The 20,218-nt window shown below is 39.4% G+C and overlaps 1 protein-coding gene across 1 annotated transcript; it reads right to left on the bottom strand.

The window, feature by feature from the left end:
• Window positions 1–2,199: 2,199 nt before the first annotated feature.
• On the bottom strand, window positions 2,200–19,331 carry Hrh4 (histamine receptor H4). Its single transcript, XM_015482255.2, has 3 exons — window positions 19,080–19,331; window positions 10,435–10,601; window positions 2,200–4,030 (listed from the first exon to the last, which is right to left on the bottom strand). Exons 1-3 carry the CDS (start codon window positions 19,270–19,272, stop codon window positions 3,203–3,205), a joined length of 1,188 nt encoding a protein of 395 aa, XP_015337741.1. The 5' UTR covers window positions 19,273–19,331; the 3' UTR covers window positions 2,200–3,202.
• Window positions 19,332–20,218: the final 887 nt, after the last annotated feature.

Below are 20,218 nucleotides of genomic sequence, written 5' to 3' on the forward strand. Positions count from 1 at the left end.
GATACTCCACCACTGAGCTATACCCCAGCCCCCCCCCCTTATTTTTTATTTTGAGACAGGGTCTCACTAAGTTGCCCAGTCAGGCCTTGAACTTGAGATCCTCCTGCCTCAGCCTCCTGAGTAGCTGAGATTGCAGGTGTGTGCCACCTCTCCAGACAGCACGTATTCTTTAATGTTCAACTCTTTATGACCAACCTCTCTAAGAGAGAAGAGAATAGGCAGGATAGACATCTAAAATGAGACGTAAACTATTTCTACAAGTCCTTTCACAGAAACTACTAACCATGAACCAAACTGGCTGGTCCTACTAAGTCCTCTTCCTTCTCTTATTCCTTCATAAAATTCTAAGTATATAAAGAAATGACTACTAGCATTAGCAAGGAAAGACACATTTTTTAAAATGAGAGAGACCATTTGATACAAAGTGCATAACCAATGGTTAGGTCATAGTCTCTGACCTAGATGGCAACTTGAAGAGACTGACAGGAAGGATTAAGGGAGAGATGCACAGAGCGAAGAACAGCTTCTTTGCCCCCAGGGGGCCCTTCCTCACCATCCTCACAGTGCAACTTTACCCTCACGAGTGCACCTGGACAACTGGTATATTATGCAATTTGTATTATTTCAAAATCAGTTATCCCTGCTACTAAATCATTTTGCAGTGAATATGTTCCTGTAGAGAAGTAGCCATGACCTTTTTAAAAAAAGACTGTTCTCTTGCATAATAATGTTTATGTCTTGTGTCCAAGCTCTCACACTAGAATAAACAATATCAATGTCTACTTCTTTCTTCTACTCAGCTTTTGGAGGGTATGTTTAATACACAGTAGGGTAGGTGCTTGACATGTCAGTGAGCTATTGTCAAACAATGAACACTCCCAGGATGTAGACTTACTATTGTTCAGTCATCACTGGGTCAGCTGTGTGGTTCCTCTGGTCTGGGCCATGCTAGGAGCTTTCAGCAGAACTCATTTTGCCTCTTCCTCGCCAGGCAGCTGCTGAGTCAGCTGGAGGCTGCCAGTCTAAGGCCACTTCAGCCATGGCAGCTTGATTCTGCTCCACGTGGTCCCTCATCCTGCAGCAGACTGGCAGCTGGGCAACTCCCAAGAGACAGAACAGATGTGCACAGGCCTCTTCAACCCTAGGCTCAAGCAGGATGTTATTTTCCTGCCTATTGGCAGAAGTCTATTGGCCAAAGCAAGTCACTCTGGATGGGAGGGGCTGGAAAGTCACAGTTCAAAAGGTGGGGATGCAGGAAGAGGTAAAAATTGTGTTCATCTGAAGGTAAATATCTAGCAAATGCCTTTTCACTAAGTATCAGCTGAGGTTCTGTGGCACACCCAGCTGTGTTAGTAAGAGAACCCCTGAGTAAAATTCCTGTTCCTACAGAATCTAAATCTTATTGGCAAGGTTCACTGGCATCTTTACCATAACTAGCTAATACCTGTTAAGGCCTCAATAACATTTGTTTGATGAATACATTCATGGGCCATCTAAAGTATTCATTTTTCAAACTCTCATAGAGTAGTAGCCTATTCAGTTCATTTGTCATGTATATATCGTATTTCAGTGTGTCTAAGATACATATTGTTCATTTCTAAACTCTGGAATCAGAATGAGACTATGAATGTGATTTTTTAAAAATACTACATCATAAACAATTTGTAGCATTTCCATTTTATGGTGGTAAATAAAATAACTTATTTTACATTGACAGCATCTTACACTGAATGAAATATATTATATATGAAATATATTATATTTCATATATAATTTAGAAAACATGTATGAATATTTAGGCATGCTTCTCTTGAGGTTTAATTGGGAAAAATTTTCCTAGGACCACTCGATTCTGTGCACAGTCAAGCCTCCAGCAATCACATGAGCTCTATAACTACTGATTTATAAATGTTAAAACCAACAGCTGAGGCATAACAACTTTACATATTTATAAAAACTTACTTCTCAATTTTTCAAACTGCTATTAAATGTAAAACATGTATCTCTTATGTAATTAAAGCATAAGTGTATATAAAAAACATGTACATTTCTAAGCCATGCACTTAACAGATTTTTTTTTGTAATTTAGTGTTCAAAATTAACCAGCCTTAAGAAGGCCAAGAAATATAAAAATTATTAAACTGTATGAAAAGTCTGAGAAATTGTAGAAGGAATACTTAAAAAAAAACTTTAGGAGAGATGAAATTAACTCGAAGAAAAATAAAATTTTATGACATTGAGAATAGAAAACATTTAAAAGTGAACAAAGGACAAAAACATCACCAAACTAATACATGGTGATTTATCGGTAAGTATAACCTGTATCAACTACATTATAAAGGAATAACACTGAGCGCTGAAATATAAAATATTGGGCAAATTGAGTAAAAGACATTAAATAGATACAACAATATTTGAGAACTAACCATTGACATCAGCTAGGTCAGTGGCCCTATGGTCCTCTCACCACCTCTTACCTGTCCTCTTTTTCTGGTATTTCCACCTAGAGTTGTAGCTTGTATGGAAGTTGGAAGAAGAGGGCAGGAAGGAATAGGACAAGCTCTTCTCTATCCTTCCTCCTCTTCTGTGATTGCCAGGACTTTCTTCTACCACACCACACCTCCTTCCTTACTGGGATCAGGGACATAAACTCTGGAAATATACATGAGCTCACCTGGGTTCACTGCAACTCCCCTGTTCTTGCCAACTCAAACCCAAACACACCTGCCCACTGATGATCACAGAGCTCCCTACCCCCAATCGAGGCTCCTGGCTCTATTGCATACTTCAGGGAATGATTTTCAAAACTGGACACATTTGTATTGCTATCAAATAAAAAGGTGAAATTAACTTATGACTGTAGCAAACATTGTACATAAAAAGAGAAGAGAGACTCTGGACTTTCACAATCAAGGTTGTATCAAGATCTACAAAACAAGGAAGAGGTGATGACTAAGAAAAATAGTATTTTGTGGCTATGAGTTTACAAAAATATGTTATCAATTCATCATTAGACTGTTATTTACTGGGATAATGTTCCATTGGCGTCCAAGTGCAGATTTTTTTTTTTAAGTTTTCAATTGTTGTGGTTTTATGGACTTTTTGGGGGGGGCGGGTAGAGTGGAATGGGCAAGATGAAAACCAGATGAAATTCACCTTGGTGAGATGAAGACTAAAATTTACAGAAGTGAGAACATTATCATCAAGAGGATGTTGACCGATTGTGTGATGGTACTTGTTGCTTTTTCATACAAAACATTTTTAAGAAAGCCTTCTGAAAACGCCTGTGACACAATGGATACAAAAAGGGATTGACAAAGGAGTTGAACCACTGCAGCCAAAATGCAATTCTGTACCAATCCGATTTCGAACGCTGCTCTGGTTTGTAAATTGAAAGAACAACTGTGGACAGAGAATATGGAGCCCAGCAAATGGCAAAAACACCCAAGAGAATAGCCAGCGACTTGGCTAATTTTTTAGCTCTGAGCAGTTCCATATGTTCTCTTTGGTGAAGAGCTATAGAATCCGATTTGGAGAGGGAACTAGCTTTAGAAGTGATTGTATTGCTATTCACGTAGGTTCTGAAGGAAAACAAGAGACTGTTGTTTCTTCCTTGTCTCTCTGAACCACAGGATGATGTTGCGTCCTTCCCTGCAGGAAGAGATGTCCTTGAAAACAGTCCATGTCTGGATGAGTGCCCGCAGTCTCTGGAGGAGACAGAGGTGAGTCCAGGATGGCTGAGGCACCTACCAAGATTACCCCGCTTCCAAAGGCTCCAGTAAATATGCACATTGAAATAAGCAACTAAGATGACTGGGACCAGGAATTCCAAGAACGACGTAATAAGGGGGATGTACCATTTCAAAAAAAATCCAGGTTCACATTCCTTATTATTATTATTCCAAGTATTATTCTTCCAAGACTCTGAAACCAGAATCGTTGGCCCATTTACCAAGAAGGCCAGCACCCAAACGGCCACCATCTGAGTGACAATCTTCAAGATCCCAGTATGTTGAGCTCTATAAGACACCTACAAGAGACCAAATAAGTTTGTTTCAATGTCATGAACATTTGTTGATGCACAAATCATCCCACAGGCTCTCAGAAGTTTCAGGGATGTGCAAGAGGTTGAGACATGATATATAACATGGGTATTGTGACATGTGCCAGGACACAGAGTTCTATTTGAGTGGAACCTGAGCCACAATGTGGATTTTCTTAATGATTGTCAAGAGGAAAATTATAACCTTCAAGGTTAAACCTCCGACACCAAAGAAAATGTCAAGGTTAATATCTAAAATTAGAAAACAGATATTCCCACCAATAGACATTCATCTGAATGTTAAGCTGAAATAAGGTACACCTGATCACATTATTTCTCAACCTGCAGGCTGGATCAGGGCAGGCATTCTTTTTAATGCAATAGAAGAGTCAATGTCACAATGCATCACGCAGAGTTATTGTTTGATGATGTTTTTTCAACCAAAGTAATATACCTTTGGGAATACAGATACACATAGGGAGAGAAATGCATGTACTACATCACCAATCTAAAACACATTTCTCATCATGGTCCCAAAGTTCAAAAATCATGCCTTATCCGATTCCACTTTTCAGAAAGAATCTACTCTGCAGTTCATTCTGGGGCCTGAAGGTGGCGTCAAGAACAGAAAGAAGGACTCTTACATCACTCCCAAGAAGATAAGCACACACCCAAAGATGTTTACATCTGCTGTTGGGAAATACTGCAGTGTTACTGAGAATTACCAAATCACTCCGTCCACAGCGTTTCCATCAGATAGATCACAATGCCAACGATGGGATGGCCAGCCACTGACAGAAATGACTATGGCAAGTGCCACTGCTGGTTTTAAGGGTAGACAATGTTCTAGCTCCACTGGGTGACAAAGACAGGCTTCTACAGGGGAAAAAGCTTCTGTAAGTGATGGCTGACCTGGGATCACAGGATCCTTGTGTCAGGCCTGAAATCATTAAGAATATCTTCTATGTCAAAGGACATCTAAGGCCCACCATTCTATACGAGGGGTAAACATCTGGATCAAGAATTTTGTAAGGGCATTTAGAACAGGCAAACTTTCTGAACCTCTTTTAGGTCTATAAGTTTCCTTCCAGTTCAAACATTCCATATGTCTCTACTTTCCTCCCTTTCAAGAAAGGAAATGATTTACCCAGGAAATAGGAACGTGCCTTTCACTGTCTCTATTTTTTTTTCATTTTTTTTTAGTTGTTGATTGACCTTTGTTTATTTAATTATATGTGGTGCTGAGAATCGAACCCTTGTGCCTCACACATGCTAGGCAAGCGCTCTACCAACTGAGCCACAACCCCAGCCCTCACTATCTCTTGTGTACTATTTTCTCATGAGTTTTAAAAGCTAGCCTACAGTGTTTGTCCTATTTTTAAGGGGTATAACACTTCTAGCACTGTGTTTCTTTGTTGGATGTACCTGCTAAGAAGAGATGACCAATGGCTGGAGGTAAGAGAAAACTGGTTAGTAATTTTAAAAAATAATAAATATTTTTCAACTGTGGGGAAGTGGTTTTTCTCATCCCACCATACTACTGGCATTTCTGAGGATATGCTAAGATGCTAACCAGAACCATGATGACCACAAATGCCTTCTGCTTCTTTATGCCACTAATTAATACATCTCTTGCACTAAATCTAATGACTATGAAGATGGTAACAATACCCAGATGGTCATAAAACTGCATTTCATTTTTTAATTACTCTGTGCTGCCTTTGTGATGATATAATACAATATGCTGGAAAGTGATCTTTCATTATGCATAAGGTCAATGGAGATAATGGACATCCAAGAGATTTGAGAAGAGAATGCCAATCCCTTCATCTTGAGGGAGCATTTTGGACAGATAAGCAGCTCAAGGATTGCTTGAATCCAGACAACCAGCTGGGGTGGCCTCCTTGAATCCATTGATGCCCAAGTTCTCACTCATTGCTCCAATAAAATACCCAAATTTCTGTCTGTTGGATTTATTTTGTGAGGCAGAGAAGCACACTAGGACATACCGGTGTTAAAAATGAGATAAGATTACAGACACAGTCTAAGTGCCTGTTATGAGTTGAATTGTGTCCCCTAAAAAAGATATATTTAAGTCCTAAGCACCAGTACTTGTGAATGTGGCCTTATTTGGAAATTAATATTTATAGATGTAATAAAAAAATGAGGTTGTATTGGATTAGGGTTCACTTTAATCCAAAATTACTGGATTAGGGTCCACCTTAATCCTATATGACTGGTGCCCTCACAAAGGGAAATAGACCAGAGATCCTGCATCTAATGGAAGAAAAAGTAGGTCCAAATCTCCATCATGTTGGATCGGGTCCTGACTTCCTTAACCAGACTCCAAAAGTGCAAGAAATAAAATCAATAATCAATAAATAAGATGGATTTAAACTAAAAAGTTTTTTCTCAGCCAAGGAAACAATCAATAATATGAAGAGAGAGTCTACAGATTGGGAGAACATCTTTACTACATGCAGATCAGATACAGCAGTAATCTCCAGGATATATAAAGAACTCAAAAAAAACTTAGCACCAAAACCAGAAATAACCCAATCAATAAATGGGCTAAGGAACTGAACAGACACTTCTCAGAAGATATACAATTGATCAACAACTCTAGTAATTAGAAAAATGCAAATCAAAACTACTCTAAGATTTTTATCTCATTCCAGTCAGAAAGGCAGTTATCAAGAATACAAACAGCTGGGGTTGTGGCTAAGTGGTAGAGCGCTCGCCTAGCATGTGTGAGGCGCCAGGTTTGAGCCTCAGCACCACATCAAAATAAATAAATAAAAATAAAGGTATTGTGTGTCCAACTTACAAGTAAAAACAATTAAAAAAAATAATACAAGCAACATTAAGTGTTGGCAAGGATATAGGAGAAAAGTTACACTCATACATCACTGGGAGCAATGCAAATTGGTGCAACCACTCTGGAAAGCAGTATGGAGATTCCTTAGAAAACTTGGAATGGAACCACCATTTGACCCAGCTATCCCACTTCTCTGTTTATACACAAAGGACTTAAAACCGGCATACTATAGTGACACAACACATCAGTGTTTGTAGCAGCACAATTCACAATAGCTAAACTGTGAAACCAACCTACATGCACTTCAATAGATGAATAGATAAAGAAACTGTGGTATATACACAATGGAATATTACTCAGCATTAAAAGAGAATAAAATTATGGCATTTGCAGGTATTATGGATGGAGTTGGAGAATATTATGCTAAGTAAGCCAACCCCCCCCCCAAAAAAAAGGCCAAATTTTCTCTCTGATAAGTAAATGCTGATCCATAATGGAAGGCATGAAAAGAAGAGAGGAACTTTGGATTGGACAAAGAGGAGGGAGGGAAGGGGAAGAGGTCATGAGGGTAGGAAATATGGTGGAATGAGATGGACATCATTACCCTGGGCACATGTATGATTGCACTAATGGTGTGACTCTACATTGTGTACAACCAGAGAAACAAAAAGTTGTGCTCCATTTGTGTATAATAAATCAAAATGCATTCTGCTATCATGTATAAAAATAATTAGAACAAATAAAAATAATAATTTTTTTTTTAAAAAGAAGAGGAAACAGAGACACAGACACTCAGGGAGAAAACCAGGTGACAACAGAGGCATAGATTGGGGTGGAGAATCTATAAGCCAAGGATTTCTGGCAACATCAGAAGCTAGGAAAAAGAATTGAACAGGTTCTCTAGAGCCTTCTGAGAGAGGACAGTTCTGTTGTCCCCCTCCTTTCAAGGTGAGAGAATAAATTCCTGTTGTTTCCAGCTACATGGAATCTATCCTTCTAGAAGATTCTGAGTACTGTAATATTGTGCTGCCAAATTATTGTAATATTTCCATTTCTCAGGCCAAGCCCACCCATTGCCTATCACATCACCTGATCTAGAGTCAGAGCTCAGCTTCCCACCTCCACTTCCGTGAACTTACAGGAGTCCTAGAAGTCTTCCTTCTGGTTTCACTAGGCTTCCCCGGAATCATTAGCATAGTGCCTCCATGCATTCACCCCTGGAGACTGTTATGCATTCACCTCTGTGCTGCATACTAGGGACAGGGATGGAGGCACTGCCAGGTATGTCCTCAGGGTAAGACTCAGAGAAAACACACACACACACACACACACACACATCCACTTTCTCTCTGGTATCATTTCTCTTCTCTCTGAAATCTCTAAGCACTTTTTCTACATGGGCAAGCTGTCCCTCTTCTGCCCACAAGCATGAGGGTAGACACAAAAGCTTGGACAACCCGTGAAAGAAGTCTTAGGAACATCCAATGAAAATTAAAAAGAAACATTAATCCATAAAGAAAGGAAAATTTAAAAGTACAAATGGGAAAGATTCTGATTAAGAGTACATAGAGTATTTAAAGTAAATATATTTCTAAAGCAAGAATTCTATTTTGCATCATAACCAAGAATACAGACAAGAATATTCACAGAACAGTAGTCGCCTTTATGATGCACAAGGTAGTCTGATATTTTCTACCCTAATTTTATATTTTGTTCTATTCTACTCTATTCCCCGTTTTTTCATTTAAAAAAAAAATAAGCAACCAATTGAACTGATTTCATGACTCAATAATGGGTAAAGTCCTACAGCTTGGAAAATACAACATTATTGGTATCTGAATTATCAATCCAAACTGATCTATACTTTCTCCATAGTTTGACCAATATAAACTACAATGAACCCTGCCACTAATTAAGTACCCAATACCAATTTGTGGAAATAGCTGGCTGTCCTCTCAAATTCATTTTACTCTTTCCCTTAGCCATATGGTAGCACAGTTATAGACCATAGTCCCCAAATTCTTGTGCACAGGGGTGGAACCATGTAACTAAGTTTCATCAATAAAATGTGAGGGGAAATGAGAAAGCGATTCTGCAGTACTTACTTTAAAGAAAATCCCTCTGTCTTGGACTTCTGTCCTTTCCCTTTCCTATATAGAACCTGGAGTAACAACAGCCTAATTTTAACTCTGCAGAGAATAATAACCTAGAGCAGATGTAAGCAAACTGCTGTCTGTGGAACAAATGTGGTCCACCGTTGTTTTTCTAAATAAAGTTTTATTGGAAACAATTGTGCACATTTTTTTTAACCTATTGTCTAGGGCTGTTCTGTGCTACAACAGTGAAGATGAGTAGTTCCAATCAAGACCATAGTCCTTCAAAGCCGAAAGTATTTACTATCAGGTCCTGTATAGTAAGTTTTCTGGTCCCAGACTTAGAGGAGAGGGTACAGAGCCACCCTGTTACTGGGGTCCTGGAGCACAGCCTTCCACTTTTCGTGGACTGGTCTGTGATCAAAAAAGAAATTACTGTCTTGCTTGAGCCTCATCATTTTGAAATCTCTTTGATCCAGCAGTTTATCCTTTGCTTTATCTAATACCTTCTCCCAGGTGTATATGCCTTCAAGTCACAGAGTCTTCCTGGAGGGGAGCCATCACTGTTTTCTCAAGGTCATAGCATAGTACTTAGACCACGTATTAAACCCATGTACTTCTGGGTCTGCCTCCACTTAGATTATTATGATCTTCCAAACAGGGTCTCTGCTCATTCATTTCTATATCCCAACACTTAGCAAAATCCCTGTCACCCTATAGTTGCCCAAGGATTTAGATCCCTGAGAGTGAGAAGTGAAAGTGTCCCATTGAGGCCTCAAAGATTTCAAATTACTGCCCCATATTTCTGAGGCTTTCTTCAAACTGATGTTCTCCTTTGTTCTGTTTCTGAGAAATTTAGCTTGCTTAAGAATAGTTACTAACTTATTGAGGCTATTCCAGATTTTGGCTAAGTTCAGACTTTCTTGGCATAGGTCTAACACTGGCACTGGGACTTGGTCTTTTGGGCTAATTCCACTGTATAACCTGGCTTCTCCTTTTGGCCATTCAGAACTGATTTTCTCATCTCATTCAAAAATCTGGGGTTCTTTCTAATTGCCTAGCAAATTCCTGAAGAAAATATTCAGGTCTCAACTTGTCTATGGAGTGGAACCTACTGTGAACCTCTCATATATCCATGAAGATAGTACAACACTGAGACAGCTAGCCTGGTGCTTCCTTTGATGCCTTCCCATTTCAGTAGTTCATAGGGGAGTGACTTACCTCGACCACATAGACTAAGGGCCATTGAGAATTTTGTAACAAAAGGATCAGATTCTTCAACAACAACAACAAAAAAGAAGACTTAAATATTAGACTTTAATTATTAGACTTAAAAAATGTTTTTGTTGGGATTTGGGTATAGTTCAGTGGTAAAGCACATATTTAGGGGTAATTTCCTGGATTCCAGCTCCAGATAATTTGAGAGAACCAAAATTTTCATCTATATTTCTAAGAAAAATAAATTAAACGTTTTGACTTACAGCATTAGAGACTGACTGGTACCGATCATAGCTGATGAGAACAATGTTATACACAGATGCTGTACACAAAAGATGGTCAATGATGAGCCAAAATACACAGAGTTCATTTCCAAAATTCCACACCACAACCAGTGTGTGAGGGATGTACAGAGGAATGGAGATCACACCTGTTCAGGGGGAAAACAAGAAGTAGCAAATAGCACACATGGATGAATACAAAAAGGTAGATTCAAATGGGTACACAACACAATGACATATCTGAATTCACTAAATATTGTTTGGTTATTGCTATAACTTGGATGAGAATCCCCCAAAGGGCATATATAGAAGATTAGTCATAAAAGCAGCAGTATTTGGAGGTTTGTGAACTTCTAAGAGTTGGGGCCTTTTGGGAGGTCCTTAGGTCATTGAAAACATGTTCTTGAAGGAGACTTGGGGACCCCAGACTCTAAATCTCTGTTTCCTGCCTCTAGATGTGAGCAATAACTCTGACATGTGTTCCTACAATTATGATTTGCCATCTTCATCAGAAGTCGAATCAATGGGCCAAAACCAATCTCAGATTTGAACTCCAAACTGTGAGCTAAATAAACATTTTCTTTTTATAAGCTAATTGTCTCAGATACTTTGTTGTAGCAATGCAAAGCTGACCAACACAGTTATATATAGAAATTCACAGTATTTCACTAAACAGCTCAGGACTTACTTTCTATGCACTCTAAATGTGATTTTTTAATAATAGATGTCATGAACAATGTACCTCCAAAGGCTCCTTATTACTTTCCAATTTAAATACAGATCCTGACCTCTATTTCTAGTCATATACAGTAGAAACCATCTTTATGTTCTTCACGATCCAACCCAAAGAGAGTCGGCTTCACCAAACATAACCCACATTTTCATATCTCTTTCTCTTTGTTCACATCATTCTTTCTTCTTAGAATGTCGTCCTCTTTTGTTTATTTATTTATTTAAGTGCTGGGGATTCAAACCTAGACTCTTGCACACACTCTTGTCCTCCTTTTTTTCTACTGAAAAAAAAATGTGCTTACTTCTTTATCATTTTTCCCTAAAGTCAAAAAATGACTTCCTCCTTGTCACCTTTCTTGGAACTTCTTTGGCAGAAGTGATCCCTCTGTCACCTGCACTCTCCTGGCACTTTGCCACTTTGTCTCTTCTTCTCTAATTTCATTCCGTTTTACATCACAGTCATCTCTTAATTTGTCTCTCTTGAGGCTGAAGAGCATGTCATAAATCAATGCTTACATTTTCTATGATGCCTAGATTGATTTACACGGTCGTTTGCACATTTAACTTAAACTAATAAGCTAATATGTATTGTACAAACGACCATATGTCAGACACTGTGCTCTGTGCATCATAAATATCATCTCACTTAATCTTCATAGAAACTTGGTGAGGTAGGAACCGTGCTGAATTAATAGTTAAGAACCAACTACACAGAAAGAAGAGAGGAACAATTAAACTTGTCTAGTAAGTGGAGAAGAAGCTGAATCTGAAACCAGAAACTGTGATTTCAAAACCCCTGATTCCAACCACAACCCTTCACTGAATGAACAAATAAGTAAACTCTACCATGGCAATTCACCCCAGCACAGAAACTGCTTACCTGTGAAAGTAACTAAGCTGGGTTCCCCTTCTTTTAGTTTTTAGGGTTTTTTTAAAAACTGTGTTGACATTTCAGACAGGTGTCTTTACTTGCTAAGAATATGACACATTAAGTGGGAACTCAGTTGAAATCTGATTTTGGTGATTATCTTCATATTTTATCAGACACAGAAATTCTCATTTTAGGTGCATGAGAACCAACCTAGCCTATCATTGTTGGTGGGAGTGCAAATTAGTACATCTACTCTGGAGAGCAGTGTGGAGACTCCTCCAAAAAACTAGGAATGGAATCACCATATGACCCACCTGTTCCACTCCTTGGTGTTTATCCAAAAGACCTAAAATCAGCATACAATAGCAATAACATCCACTTCAATGTTTATAGCAGCACAATTCACAATAGCCAAGTTCTGGAACCAATCCAGATGATTGTCAGTAGGTAAGTGGATTAAGAAAATGTGGTGTATATACACAATGGAGTTCTATTCAGCCATAAAGAAGAATGAAATGATGGGATTTGCCAGTAAATGGATGGTGACATGGAGAAAATGTTAAGCGAAATAAGCCAGACTAAGAAAATCAAAGAATGAATGTTTTCTCTCATTTATGGAAGCTAGAGCAAAATAAGGGAAAGAAGATGGTTGGAGAGGGGATCAGATGTCATAAAGATAGGAGGTCGATCAGTGGAGCAGAAGGAGAGGGAGGAAGGGAAAGGGGAGGATTAAACGGAATGAACTTGACAAAATCAGGCTATATTCATATATAAGGCTTCTGAAGGGAATTTCACTTTTACACATATGTAGAAGAAAGGAAGTTTAAAAGAGTAAAGGAAGGAGAAGGGAAGAGGGGGCTCGAAATCAAATTCCTTGCAAGTTTGATTTTGTCAAAATGAATTACTATGCATAATTATGATACACTAATAAAAATACATTTTAAAAACAGAATAAATCATAAGTAAGTAGAGAGAAAAGAAAAGAAACAGGGAGGAAGAAGGAAATAGCCCCTGAATTCTTCCAAAACAAGACAACATGAGACTACAATGGCAAGATTTCAGAACCAGTGGAAGGGAACCCAGAATGTAGGATTCTTATCTGGATTTACATACAGAGTCATCAGATGGACACCATAGAGAAGAAGAGCTGCATGGTCAGTTTTTATATGTATGTAGTCCAAGTAAACTTGCTTTATGTTTCAATTTTATTTTTCGTATTTATCTATCTATCTATCTATCTATCTATTTATTTTTGGTAATAGGGATTGAACCCAGGGTGGTTTAACCACTGAGCCACATCCCCTGTCCTTTTTGTATTTTATTGAGAGACAGGGTCTCATTGAGTTGCTCGCTACATTGCTGAGGCTGGCTTTGAACTCAAGATCCTCCTGCCTCAACCTCTGGAGCTTACTGGGATTACAGTTGTGCCACTACCGCACCCAGCTTCAATTTTATTTTGAAGACAAAAATTCTCAACTCAACCCTTATGGGGTGTGTGTCTGCGCATATGCCCATGCACACAATTGTAAAACAAAGAAGTGCACTACGTTTACCTGAGATAAATCAAAGTATCTCAAAAACAGACACTTTATGATATTTTGGCCCACCCCAGTGGATTCCAGTGTTTGCAACATGAATATTTTCACAGCTGCATTCATTTCTCCCACAGAGTGAGATGCCAGTAACCATTTGCATTATAGACATCACTAACTTAAAGGTTAAAGGGAGCCAGACATGGTAGTACACATCTGTAATCCCAGCGGCTCGGGAACTGAGGCAGGAGGATCTAGAGTTCAAAGCTGACCTCAAAGCAGAAATGACAAGGCACTAAGCAACTCAGTGAGACCCTGTCTCTAAATAAAATACAAAATAGGGCTGGGGATGTGTCTCAGTGGTCAAGTGCCCCTGAGTTCAATCCCTAGTACAACATCTCCCCCCCCCAAAAAAAAAAGGTTAAAGGGAGGGATCTGACTTAAATCCTCTTTTTCACATGCATTTTGGATTATATGAAAGAGGAAGGGTGTGTTCAAAACCATAGAAGCAGCTTGAATTGCAGTTAGCTTAAAACAGACTCTAATCTATTTAGTTTTAGTAAAACCCTGCTGTCCACCTTATGTTCTTGTGCTGCGTTTTAATACAAATGTCATGTTCTCAGTTCCTCTGTCTAGAAGTCATAGAGATATTCTGAAGGAGTTTCTGAAAAGTGAATATGAAATATCCCTCAGATTTAAGTGTTTCTACAACTTTTGCTCTGGAACTGTGCTTGTGGGTCAAACGAACTCACTGAGGAAAGCCAAGAGCCAATTCCTTGAACACAACAATGAGCCTTTGACATATGTGATTTAGAAAAAAACTGAAGTGAGAAATAGCAAATAAACTATACTAAAAGAATGTGGGAAAGGGGTGGGGCTGGGGCTCAGTGGTAGAGCCCTTGCCTTGCACTGGGTTGGATCCTCAGCACCACGTAAAAATAAATAAATAAAGATATTGAAAAATATGTATTATTTTTAAAAAATGAATGTGGTAAAGGAGGAAGAAAGGTGAATAAACAGGGACAAGATAAGGAAGGAAGGACAATGAGAAGAAAAGCTTGTGAGACTCTGAGGACTCAAGTCATTCCGGGTGACTTGCTTCAGCCCAGCCGCCCACCTCCCCTTACTCCTGCACCCCTCCTTCATTCTGCCCCAGCTCCTCTGGCCTCCCATACACGGCACACCCTCCCACCTCCCTCCTCCTCACTTGCTGTTCCTTGGCAAGAAATGCTCTTCCTCCAGAGAGCTGCTGATTTCTCCTGTGCCTTTCTCAGCGAGCCCACCCCCAATGCTTAAAATGGTAACCCCCACCCAGAACCCTGCCTCCCCCTCAGCCTGCTATATTTTTCTCAACAGCAATTATCACCCTCTAAAATGCTACTTCGTTTTATCTACTTATTTATGTAGCTTATTATTCAGCTCCACTTCCCTGCACCTAGCAGAAACAGAACACCAGGGAGCAGGACTTTTGTCTGGATCTTCAGGGCCATGTCCCTGGCAACTCTAGAGAGCACCCGCTTCAGAATAAGTCATTGTCCAGTGAATGAGTAGATGAGGGTGGGATGCCCAGTTTGCTTCAAAATTGCCTCAGTCTGGGATTGCGCCTTCTCTCCAAGTCAGCCAAGCTGCTATACCTTTTATGGGAAAATGTCAAACAAAAACTGAAGGGAGCCAATAGCCTCAGTCAGTCCTTTGGGCCAACACAGGGACAAGTGGATGACAGTAAATGCACAGAGGTGTTAAGGACTAAGTGTTCATCTACCCTCCCCAATTCATATACTGAAGCCCTGACCCTCAGTGTGACTGTATTGGAAGATGGGACCTAAGGAAGAAATTAGGGGTAAATGAGGTCACAAGGGGGTAGCCCTGATTCAATAGGAATGATGTCCTTTAGGGAAGAGACAACAGAGAGCACTCAGAGAATGCCCATGTAGCCAGGCACAGTGGCATATGCTTGTTATCCCAGCATCTCAGGAGCCTGAGGCAGGAGGATCGTGGGTTCAAAGCCAGCCTCAGCAACTTAATGAGGCCCTAAGTCATTCAGCAAGACCCTGTCTCAGAATATAAAAAATGGCTGGGGGTGATGCTCAGTGGTTAAGGCCCCTGGTTTCAATCCCTGATACAAAGAAAGAAAGGCTACATGAAGACACAGTGAGAGGGGACCTGTCAGCCAGGAAAAACGTTCTCACCAGGAGCTTGATTTTCCAGATCCTGGATTCCCAACTTTCATAACCATGAAAACACATCCCTGTTGTCAAAGCCACGCAGACTCTACAGTCTGTTATACCAGCCCAAGTAGACAGAGGGATGGAGAGGTAGAGAAGGTGCTGAATGGGCACATGAAGGTATTAAAGAAAAACTTTAATTTATCCTGGAATTTTGTCTTGGATTGGCAACACTTTTCATCCCTGAAAATCCCATCCAGGCCACATATGACATAGCTGCATAGGCTATAAATGCCCACAGTACATGTAGACACCCACAGATGGAAACATTAGCCACATGATAGCAATTTTATAGATATACAGATATATTTTTCCATCTACATTTATCGATAGTGTATAGATGAGATGCTGTGCAGTCAAACTATATTGATATATATCTCATTTTTATATCATCCGGTATAGCTGGTAAAGGAATTTTTCCCTCAATAACTCTTTGCTTTCCAACAGTAAATTCAGCCTGGGAAGCTAGCTATGCAGCTGCCACAAATTTAGATTTCAACAGGAGGCAAGTTCTAAAGCCTGTGAGGAAGGGTGTTTGGCCATGTGTGTATGAGGATCTAATCTGCCATCATCACAGGGTTCCGGTGATCTGGGTTTCCTGACCCCAAATACAAAGAATGGCTGCCTTACAGCTACAGAAAACCTCTCGAGTCCTGACATGCCCTACCACCACCTCCCAGAGTTCCTCCAAGCTCAGAACCAAAAGGCACACTTCAGAGCATGGCAAAGAAGAATATTCAAATCTTGTTACGAAAAGCTCAGGGACTGTCCCAATTCTTATGTCATAGCAAGTGCCATGTTAAATGAGTAACTCTGGATAAAGCTGGCAGGGACAGGGGAACCGTGAAGGATGAGACTGGAAGATGACCAGAGATTCTGTTTGGCCTACATGCAGCTCCTCTTAGCAGGAGTCAACCCTACACCCATCCTCCTGCTGATGGAGGGAGACCACCAGGAACACTAAATAACTACATGTACCATTTCTTAAAGACAAGGCAGATCTTTGTGGTGTGGTACTCCAGCCCTGGATGGTGGGGAGGAGCTGCCTTGATGTTGACCTTGAGCCAGACATGGAGACACTCATTCCCACATTCTTATCTGAAACCATCTTTGTTCAAAAGCTTCAGGCTCTGGGTTCTCAGTCCTTTCACCTGGTCCCTCCCTACTTCCAGGGCAGTCAGGGCCTCACTCCCATTGGGTTAGACAAAATACATCATCTATTTTATATGCTGATCATCACTAAAAGCCACACAATTCTGTGGAGGAGGAGAAGAGAGATAAGTATATTTATAGCAGAACATTCTGTACATTCACATAAATAGACTTGTATATTTGTACATGTTTATGTGAGCATAGAGAATAATGTGAAACCTACATCAAGCTGCAAATGTTGGCTAGCTGGAAAAATTGAATGGAGGAGGGAAGCAGGAAGACTGATGCTTTTTTTTTTTTAATATTTTTACATTGGTTATCCCCGCTTCATTTGTGACCCTGTCAATTTATGCCATGGCTCCTCAATCAATTTCCCTGAACAACAGTTTCCTCCAGAACTTTGAAGGCAACATCAGAATCACAGCTGCTCTCCCCCAAAGCCCTTCACTTTCCCTGTGTGCCAGCCCTTTCTTAGTACCAGAAGCCCAGTCGTTGACTCATCTTTATCTTGACCAACCCCACCCTGTGCAGATCTGCCTCCTGCCCTTCCTTTCTACCCTCATCCTGGCTCAGAGCCTTGCCACATGACCTCTGCCTGGATTGCTGCACCATCCGCCTGAAACATGCTCTGCATCCTCCAACCTCTCCTACCTCCTATAGCCCGTCTGATGCCTCCGAGAGAAAGTTCAATCCATTCACTTGCTCACCTGCTTTTAAATTCTTAAATCTCCACATTTCCATTTAATAATCCAGACTGACACTACTGCTTACTACTATTCCCATCCAGCTGACAATACTATTTAAAGCTCTTGGCCATATAGATTTCGACTTCCTCCCTTGCTGTTCCCATTTCAATTGTCTACAGAGCAAACCCCAAGCTCACCCAGGGAGATATGCCTGGTAACTTCATAGCAGCGTGTTGATTGCTGGTAATGCTTGGGATTCTTCTCTCCTCCCCATATCTGCCTATGGAAATTCTATTCATCTTTCAACAGTTAATTTTGAATGCCACTCTCCACTAAACGTGCTTTATCCCTCCTCTGAGTGACCTCTGGTGGGTCTTTGTGGGGTCCTACGTTACTCTATATCTCTATAGTCATTTGTGAATTTCTCTATTCCACTCCACTATATTGAAACCTCCCTGAAGGAGAATAACCTACTCTTCTATAAATCCCTTGATTATCTAATAATACCTGCACATATAACAGTATTGACACACACTGTGTACTATACTAATATTTGTGAATTTGGTTTGGGTGGACATATATCTATAGAGAAATCAAAAGAGAAGGGGACTAATATTTGTTGAGCAACCACTGTGTTCTAGGCAATGAATTAAGTATTCTTTGAGTTTTGTTTCATTTTAACATAAATGCAAGTTTTATGAAGCTATAAATGAAAAAATCTGAATATGCCAGAATAAATTATACTAGAAGCTCCTTTAAAATAATACCAGTTAGTTGACAGGTCTGTACTTATATTTATTATAATATGCATTATTAAAAAATGATAACCAGCAGAAAGTAAAACTTAAAAAGAACATGTTTTCAAAGAAACATTAATTTGATCTCTATGGTCTCATCCAATTATATAATGCTATATTATATGCAAGGTAGTTGAGTATATTTTATAATATCTGTTATGCCATAAAATAATACTATTAAACATACTATTTAACTGACCTGAATATCCCATTTTCTGATTGTGCTGATTACCAGCATATGAATTATTCGTATTACCCTAACACTGTGATAGTGAGGAAGCTATATGTACTTAGAAAGAAATACCTATAAATCTAAACATACAAGGATAATAGTTCCAGAAACAAGTAACTCTTACACTAAAATAATTTTATATCTATTTGGGACTTACTTTTATTCTATACAAAGGAAAAAAAATCTTTTCAGATGAAATTTCCATTATCACACTGATTTACATTATGTATAATATTCCCTTAAAGTGCCATATAGACCCCTTCCCGGATTTTAATATTTTAACGTTTTTTGTATTAATCCCTCCATCTCATAAATTCCCTTGAAATATTAACCGCTTATTTTAAGGTTTTAGGAATAAATTATAAATGGAAATGTTATTTTAAATAAAGACACAACTTACCCACAAAGAAATCAGAAATGGCCAAGTTAAGGAAAAAAAAATTACTTCGATGTCTAAGGTTTTTGTCCACTACAAAAGCTAAAATAACCACAGCATTTCCTAGCATTATGGCAAAAGCTAGTAAAGACATTAAAAATGCTAAAGTAATTTGATAATTTGATATCGAGCTACTTGTACTATTAGCATTTGACATCACATCAAATGATGAAGAAGCTCAATATAGCAAAATTCAGACAGACAAACAGTTCTGACAAGTGTAACTTCCAACCAGATACCTAAAATATATAGTCTCCTACTCAAAACAACATTTTTTAATCTTATGCTGATCTCATAGTACTTCCTGATTCTTGATAAAGCATAAACTTGTGGTAACAGTTTCCCCTTAACTGACATTGAAAAAGTATTTCCAAAAAACAGTGAAATGTTTTTTCTTAATTTAATATGATTCATCCAACCCCAGTGGAGCAATACTATATAATATCTAAAAAATACAACTTATACATTGCACGGATAATAAGTTGGGCTCAAGTGAGATTCAGTTTTTAAAACTAGTATATCAAGTTAAATACTCTCTTCATGTCAGGATGGAGTGATCCACTTAATTGCCCCATCTGAAACAACCAAAAAGTTGGACAAGGGTTTTCAAGGCACTGGACAGGAGGCAATGAAGGCCAGTAATCCCTGAGAGAAGGGGGAACAAGGGGAGCCCTGAAGTTGCCCTTGGATAGTGTCTTGAGAGTTTCCATGGCCCAGGAACGGAGGCCAAAGCCAGGCAGAACCTAGCTGACTCCCTGGGATGTGGAGATGGAGCTGAGAATTGGGAGTACCACAGAGATCTAGACCTAGAGGTCTGCAGAGGGCCTTCCTCATTTACTCAACAGAGTACTTAATCAGCACAGGGCAGAGAAACATTCTCAGGCAGGGAAAAGAACCATTTGAGAAGATTAGAGGAAACAGAACCCAGTGCCCACACAAGGCTAGTTACAGTGGCTGTTTCTCCTCAGCAAGACAGAAAACCTGGATAATTAATGGAGCATTGGATGGTCAACCCAGAAAGCTCTTGCTTAGTAGTGAGGGATAATTACTCCTGCACTAAATACTTCTTGGGTCTTGCTAATAACTCTTAAAAGCAAAACTTA

The sequence above is a fragment of the Marmota marmota genome, unplaced genomic scaffold (genome assembly GCF_001458135.2).
Source record: "Marmota marmota marmota unplaced genomic scaffold, marMar, whole genome shotgun sequence".
NCBI classification, from domain to species: domain Eukaryota; kingdom Metazoa; phylum Chordata; class Mammalia; order Rodentia; family Sciuridae; genus Marmota; species Marmota marmota.

Excerpts from the sequence above, each read along its gene's own strand:
- Hrh4 (XM_015482255.2), bottom strand. The coding sequence starts at position 19,272 with ATGTCAAATGCTAATAGTACAAGTAGCTCGATATCAAATTATCAAATT. Across the intron at positions 10,602-19,079 it reads CATTTCTGATTTCTTTGTGG|GTGTGATCTCCATTCCTCTG; the intron begins GTAAGTTGTGTC and ends CCCCCTGAACAG. Across the intron at positions 4,031-10,434 it reads ACCAGTCAGTCTCTAATGCT|GTGTCTTATAGAGCTCAACA; the intron begins GTAAGTCAAAAC and ends GGTCTCTTGTAG.